The sequence below is a fragment of the Cibotium barometz genome, chromosome 42 (genome assembly GCF_041138505.1).
Source record: "Cibotium barometz isolate CiBa-2024 chromosome 42, ASM4113850v1, whole genome shotgun sequence".
NCBI lineage: Eukaryota > Viridiplantae > Streptophyta > Polypodiopsida > Cyatheales > Cibotiaceae > Cibotium > Cibotium barometz.
In genome coordinates, this window is record NC_141087.1 from 28,690,695 (window position 1) to 28,698,667 (window position 7,973).

Consider the following 7,973-nt stretch of genomic DNA (forward strand, 5'->3'; position numbering starts at 1 on the left):
GAACTCTTCTTTGGTTTCACCTTCAATAATACCATTTCACCTTCATTGAATTTTCTTGGCTTTGTTCTCTTGTCTGCATAACTCTTTTGAGACGACTTTGAGCACCTCTTATGCATTCCCTTATGTCTCTTGTCTGCATCTCCATTTCATCAGCATCTGTTTACTTATCTCAACCTTCCCAACAACAATGTCATACCATAATACAGGTGACATGCAATCTTGCCTATATAATGCTTTGAATGGAGACATTCCAATAGTAGACTGTGGACTACTATTGTATGCATATTCCACCATATGTAAGTATTCATCCCACTTTCTAGGTTTATCCATGCAATACATTCTTAACATATCCTCAAAGATTTGATTCACTCTTTCTGTTTGCCCATCACTTTGAGGATGATATGCAGTACTCATATCAAGTAATGTCCCAAAAGATTTAAAGAATGCTTGCCAAAAATTTGAAGTGAATCGAGAATCTCGATCTGATACTATACTTTTAGGCATACCATGTAACGAAGATATTCTTCACAAATATATTTCCCACATCCATAGTGGTATATAAACTCTTGATAGGCAAGAAATGAGTGGCTTTTGTAATCCTATCTACCACCACAAAAATGCTGTGATAACCTCCTTTAGTCCTTGGTAGCCCAGTAATAAAGTCCATTTATATACATCGCCATTTTATCTCTGGCATATCCAATGGTAACATAGAACATGGTTTCTTTACATGCTCACCTTTCACCTGTTGGCATTTTAGACATTTCGCCACATAATCCCTTACATAAGCTTTCATTCCTGGCTAAAAGAAATTTTTTCTAGCCTTAGGCTGGATTCACAAGGGCCGGCGGCGGCAGCAGCTGTCGCTCGGACCCTGCGAACCAGAGCATGCCACGTGCCCGCCCCCTTTCACAGTGGGCGGCGACAGCAGTGGGGAGCTCATGCCACGTCGCGGCAAGTGGGCATTGCAGATGTACCGACCCCCCCCCTCGTTCAAGTGCGCTGCCGCCTGACAACATGCCATGCAAGCGCTGAGTTCGGCGTTCAGTGCTCACTGCTGAATGTTGAAAGTGACCAGTGACCCCCCCCCCTCGCCCAAGTGCGCTGCCGCTTGACAACATGCCACGCAAGCGCTGAGTTCGGCGTTCAGTGCTCACTGCTGAACGTTGAAAGTGACCAGTGACCCCCCCCCTCCCAATTTGGATATTTCCAAAGCCACCATTTGACCATTCGATTTTTCCCCTCAAAAATAAACGTTTCTTCATGACCAGAAATGAACGGTTGTCTCTCTCTTCACACAAACGGACCAAAACACCCACGTCCCAACGGTTGCATTTTCCAACGTCTACACATTGTTCAAGGAGCTCTTACATTTTTTTCCTATAAATTGAAGCTTTGTGTTGTACTTCCTTTGCCACTGTGAAAAAGCTGTTGAGAAGAAGTTCTGTCCAAATCAAGACTTGCTTGCCCTTCTATCAAGCAATATCGGTAGACCACCTTTGAAGTTTGAGCTTTTTTTTTTCAAGCTTTTATTGATTGCACAATTGGCTTATTCAATAGCATACTAACACATTTGCTTCAATTGTGATGTGCAGGTGCAAACCAACAAGGTTTCGAAGGTACCTTGCCAATTTCTTTGGCCCTCTTTGGCTTCTACATCCTCTACATGACAACTCTCCACCAAATGGCCTCTCACTCTTCCACCATACACCCTCTCTCTCTCTCCCTCTATCCGCCAAATGGCATTGCTCTCTCTCTCTCTCTCTCCACCATATGGCAAATCTCTCCATCATATGGCCTTTCCCTCTCTCCACCATGTGGCCTCTCTCTCTCTCTCCACCATATGCCCTCTCTTTCTCTCTCTCTCTTCTTATAATGGCCTCTCTCTCTCCCATCTCTCCACCAAAGGCCTCTCTTTTTTATGCTTGTAATTTTGTTTGAAGGATAAATTTTTGATCATGATTAATTCTTTTTTGTTTTCTTTCAGGTACATTTTATGGACCCTACTCACTCTCAACCATTTGATTCTCAAATGGAGGATGACACACCTCTCTCCCAAATGTTTACATCGCCACCACAATACCCCTTCTCATCCGCACATTTTCCATTGCCTCCTCATGGCTTTACGGCCATGTTAACCTCTCCCTCTCCCTCTCCCGCCTCTCCCTTCTTCTTTAGACCCCCACCTCCAAATGTGGCTTTTAAGCCACCAAGTCCTCATCACGAACCATCAAAAAATTCACCTCCAAATCCAACGAAAGAAACTACACCATCACGAGCCAAAACTTCAAAGAAGCATGGGGCAGACCACAGGGACGAAGTGCAAGAGTCTGCTTCATCCAAGAGGCCAAGGGTATCCAAGAAGAAGGCGCCAGCAGTTGACCTTACCGAAGACGACGACCTCGACAATAAAAGCAAAGGAAAATGGAAAGATTTTTGGGTGGATCAGCTAATCCACGTGCGAGGTGGCATGAGCCATGAATTTAGCAACCCTCAAAAACAGGGGGTTAATTTATGGGCAAAAGTGGCAGATAAACTATCTGCTACTTATCATGATTTTGACAAAGATAGCGAAGCATGTAGGAAGAAGTGGGCACATGTTTTAGGCCAATACAGGGTAGACAAAGCTCACAATACTGTGTCTGGTAACAATAGAAAATACACTTGTAAATGGTTTGATGTCGTAGACGAATATTATCACAATAGAGCACAGGTAAAGAGTGTATCACATGCTAGCTCTGTGTCATGTAATGACCCCCTAGACACACAAATAGATGAGGAGAATGAGGAGGGGGAGCCACAAAACTCCACTGCCAAGGTTCAACCTACACCTCCATCAGGACGTCAGGGACCTGCCAAAATAGAGGACTCCTTGAATGAGATGGCCAACACAGGCCGTGCTCTACTTGATCATTTGAAGGAGTCTTCTATTCGTCAGGAGGCCACTGAAAACAAACGTTTGGATCTACTAGCTGCCCTCCATGCTACCATGGCCGAATTTTTGAATGCATCAAAATGATGTTGCAATGTTATTCATATCTTCTAGTGAGTTGGTGTGAAATGTTGTAAGCAAGGAGAAATCTAAATAATGTGTGTTGCATATTTTTGCAGGTGGACATGGCCATCCCAAGGAGAATTGCATTGTTTTGTGCATGGTTATGCTTTCTTGCGATTACTGAGCTTCTATCACCACCCCCCATGAGTGATGAAGAGTCTATGTTATAAAATGTGGTTGTACTTAGTTCAGTGTATGGGTCGATGTATGCATGCAAAAAAAAGTATAAATCGTAGGATAGGGCACACCCGTAGAAAAGCTTGGGCATATCCACGGGCCAAACATTTTCTTGAGCACTTCTTGCTAGGTTCTTACTCAGCAAGCATGTTCAAGAAACGCCTTCGGATTAGTAGAGAGACCTTCCAATACTTGTGTGGCAAACTTGCTCCACAATTGAAGAAAAAACGCATCAATATGCGTGAAACCTTGAGCATTGAGACTCGTGTATCTATTGCTTTGCATAGGCTAGCTAGTGGTACAGCTTTGGAGGTCTTAGGTGACCTATATGGATGTGCCACTAGCATAGCTTGTGGCATAGTCTTAGATTTTTGTAGAGCTTTCTTATCATCAGGCCTAAAAGATATGTATATCAAGTGGCCTTTTGGAGCTAGATTTGAGAAACTATCAAGAGACTTTGAGGCCATTAGAGGCATCCCCTATGTCGTAGGAGCTATCGATGGTTCGCACATTCCTATTATTGCACCGAGAGAGAACCATGAGGATTACTTTAATCGCAAAGGATTTCATTCAATCCTTTTGCAATTAACAGTTGCATCAAATTGCTCAATTTGGGACTATGATGTGGGTTGGGCTGGCTCCATCCACAACTCTTTGAACTTCACAAGAAGTGAACTCGGGCGAAGATGTGTTAGGGGTTTGTTGGGCAATTACTGTTTGGTTGGCGACTGTGCTTATCCTGCACGGCCATACATGTTGGTGCCCTTTAAGGGATGTAAGGAAGGCTTATCACACATGAAGTACTATTGGAACTTCATACAATCTAGCACTAGGATGCCTGTAGAGCGAGCATTTGGCATGTTGAAGGCAAGGTTTCGCATCTTGCTCAAAAGATGTGATATGGACCTTCACCACGTGCCTAGTCTTGTAGCTGCATGTCTTGTCTTACATAATATTTACATCTGTCATGGTGACTCTTTTGACATGGATTGGGTGCGTGAAGCAGAAGCGTGCTTACAACTTGGCAGTTCGATGGAAGAGGATCAAAGAACAGCAGTAACTTCTATGGCCGAAATTCAAGCTATCCGTCCCCTCCAGCCAGAAGATGCAATTCAACGAGCACAACAAGGAGACGACTGTGGAGGAAGAACCGTACAACATGATTTCGGATCTGGTGCTAAACGATGCAACAACATTGCAAGATCAATGTATAGGGCACATTCAAAGAAACGAGTTCAAGAATTCTTTGGTGATAATCTTTCCGATGCAGATACATCCTCATCTTCCTCTGAAGCTCAAGTTTCATGATTTGTAATAACTTCTCATCAGTATATGACTGACATTGGTGAACATAGGTCTATAAGCCTTGTAATCATTTTCTCTCATTATGGTTAAACCTTGTTTGTTTTTATGGTCTATAAGCATTGTAATCCTGGTCTCGCATTATGGTTAATTTTTATTGTGATTTGCTATTTTTTTGTTAGCTTTGACCTTCAATTTACCAAATCACTTTGTTTGCTTCCGCCGCCTCCGTGTGAATTCAAGGGGCGGCGGCAGTGTGAATACCATTCTACCGCCGTCTCCGTGTGAATTGAAGGGCGGTGGCAGGAGAAAAATGTAAAGTCTTCCACCCGGACAAGGAGTTTCACATCACTCACTTCCACCGCCCCATTGTGAATCCACCCTTAGTGTATGTCTTTTGAAATCCTAGATGTCTTGCTATGGAAATATCATGAAGGTCATGCATTAACTTCCTCTCTCCACAACATCAGGTATGCATAACCTTTTCTCATAATATAATATTCCATCAATTACTTCATACTTTGCAAATGCATCTATTTCCTCTTCTGACCTATATTTCTTTGTCAAACTCGAAAAAGCTATTTTGAAGAAAGAATCTCTTGGGATCTCACTCTTTACCTATTATCCCAAACTATTATGTATGACAGTGATTGCATTCACTAAAGCAACCTCTGGTTTTTTGCTCAATGCATCGGCCACTTTGTTTTCTTGTCCTGGTCTATAAATGATTTAAAAATCATATTCTTGAAAAAACTCTATCCACCTTCTTTGCTTTGCATTTAAGTTCACTTGGCTAAACAAATGCCTCAAAGAAGATTGATCAGTTTGCAACTAAAACTTAATTCCAAGGAGATAATGTCTCCATACATGCAATGCATATACAACAGCCAATAATTCCAAATTATATGCTGAATAATTCTTGTCATGAGGTTTCAGCTTACATGACTCAAATGCAACCAGATGCCCATCTTGCATCAAAACCCCACCAAATGCTATAATACTAGCATCCATTTTACAACCAAGAAGGTTTTTCCAAGCTCAAGCAATTTAAGCATAGGGGTTGTAGTTAACGTGTGCTTCAAAATCTAAAAACTATGCTCACATTGTACAGTCCATATGAATATTCTACCCTTCTTCAAAATGTCCGTCATACGACTTGCTTTATGAGAAAACTCAAAAATGAAGATTCGGTAAAAACCTGCAAGTCCTAGCAATCTACGAACTTCTCTAACACAAATGGGAGTTGGCCATTCCACAATGGCTGCAATTTTCTTGGGATCCATTGAAATACCTTCTTTAGATATATTGTGTCCCAAAGTACTCCACCTTGTCTTTAAAGAATTCACATTTGGACCTCTTTGCATACAACTTATGCTCTAGAAATATGTAAAATACTTTTTGCAAGTGTTCTTCATGCTCTTCTTTACTTTTGGAAAACACCAATATGTCATCCAAAAATACCAACACAAAGTCATCCAAGTTCTCCTGGAAAATGCGATTCATCACACACTGAAAAGTAGCAGGTGCATTTGTTAATGCAAATGGCATCACAACAAATTCATAATTCCCAAAATGTGTTTTGAATGCAGTGATCTTGTTTCTACCAATTTTGGCCTAGAGAGAGAAAATCCTCTAGAGAGTGATAATTCAGTTTTTTGAATATTTTTGGATGGAAAAATATCTCTTCTTATTTAAATAAGTTTCCCCGAAACAGAAGTTCAAAAAGATTTTCAGAAGGTGCATTAGAAATCAAGTATAATATGTTCAAGAGGCCTTATTCTAGGGGTCAAGATTTTTTTAAAATTTTAAATTAAGGTTCCTATGGACCAATACGATTCATCCAAATGTAGGGAGGAGATAAATGGAAGAATAGAAGAAAAATCCCCCAAAAATGAGTAAATACTCACATAAGATGAAGAGTTGACTAGGGAGGACAAGTTTAATAGTTAAAAAAGAGAGATATTTAGAAGAAATGATGCGTTTTTGACACCTCAATATGGGGGAGTTCCCCTCATGAAGGAGGCGCCTATTTCACATGTGTGGGAGAGTTTTAAACTCCCAAATAATGAGATATTTTTATCTCTCCTCTCTCCTGTTTCAACTAGATCCAAAAAGTGGACTAAACTTGTTGGAATATGTTGGAATTTATGATCAATGTCATGGTCTAAGGTTAAAGCACACAATAAAATGTAAAAGGACCATGTAATGTGAAGAGAATCCAGGTGAATGTAAGGGTCAAACCCCACTTGAAGTAGGCGAGTTTCAGAAGATTCCATGGAGGCTATATTCTAGGGAGCCATGTGGGGGGAGATGGCCTTGGATGCTCTTGATGAAATGTAAGCAATGATGTCATTCAATCATGTACACTTTGGCTATAAAATGGTGGCCCTCCTAATGAGAAAAACACGAATTTATATGCTATGTGATGCTCCTTATTGTGCTGTTATTATGATCTCTTAATCTTTGATTAAGTACTAGTTAATTACACTTTTGCTCATGTGACCATCATGGCTTATCTTGAACCACCATAGCTCTTTCATCACTCCATGCTCTCATTAAAGCTTGCATTATCACTTATTATACTTTTCCCAACATGGTATCAGAGCCATGATTATCCCTAGGCATAGTAATTAACCACATTGATTAGTTTTTCATTTTTTCAAGCTTTCCATTAAAGCTTCAATGTACCCCCTGCTGGTCTTTTGCTTCATATGAGCTCTATACTCCACCAAATCTCAAGCTTTTTGATTCAAAAGAGAGCCAACAGCCGGCGCATTCTACACCTAGCTCCATTTGAGCTCCCACGAAGTACACGCGGCGAATTCTGCTCTGCAAACAGCCCGCCTCTGCGCTGCGAAATTCATCAAATTGGAGCTGTACAAAGAATGGTTTGCTAATTACTCTTGTGAGCATAACATTGATGCTATGAAGCTCCCACGTATTGATTTTCATGAGCAATGGTCCACTGTAGCTACTGTTTGAACTAATTTATCAGTGAAGTACATGCTGTGTTGCAGAGCAGATTTACAGAGATTGAAGCAACATCTTGGCATGTTTGAGTGCTGAGCTTAGAGCCAATACCTTGGTTTTCACTTGGTTTAAAGCATTTTATGTTTCTCATTTGGGAAGAGCCTCATTCAATTGCTCAAAGCTCACTCTATTTTTGGGGGTAGTTTTTTCCTCTTTGAATTAATTATCTCCACTAATCATCATATAATTATCTATTGAGATGACATTCTAATATGCATATTGAGTTGAATATCTCTTTTTAGTCATGCATTTGGATGCTGAATCATCTAATGAAGATTATATCAAGAAATCATTGAAACCCAAAAGCAAAACTAGAAAACCTAGGATCAAGTCTAGGCCTAGTTATTATCACTATGCAAAGGCTTATGGGTTTGGGGAATTCTTGAGTAATTTCATGCATCTATATGGT

The 7,973-nt window shown here is 40.7% G+C and overlaps 1 protein-coding gene across 1 annotated transcript; it reads left to right on the forward strand.

Annotated features, from left to right (window-relative positions):
- Positions 1-2,107: 2,107 nt before the first annotated feature.
- On the forward strand, positions 2,108-3,032 carry LOC147614350 (uncharacterized; the record flags this gene model as incomplete). The annotated part of the gene is made up of 1 exon (XM_086780509.1): positions 2,108-3,032. A coding segment is annotated over one exon (912 nt), but the record flags the coding sequence as incomplete, so codon positions are not given.
- Positions 3,033-7,973: the final 4,941 nt, after the last annotated feature.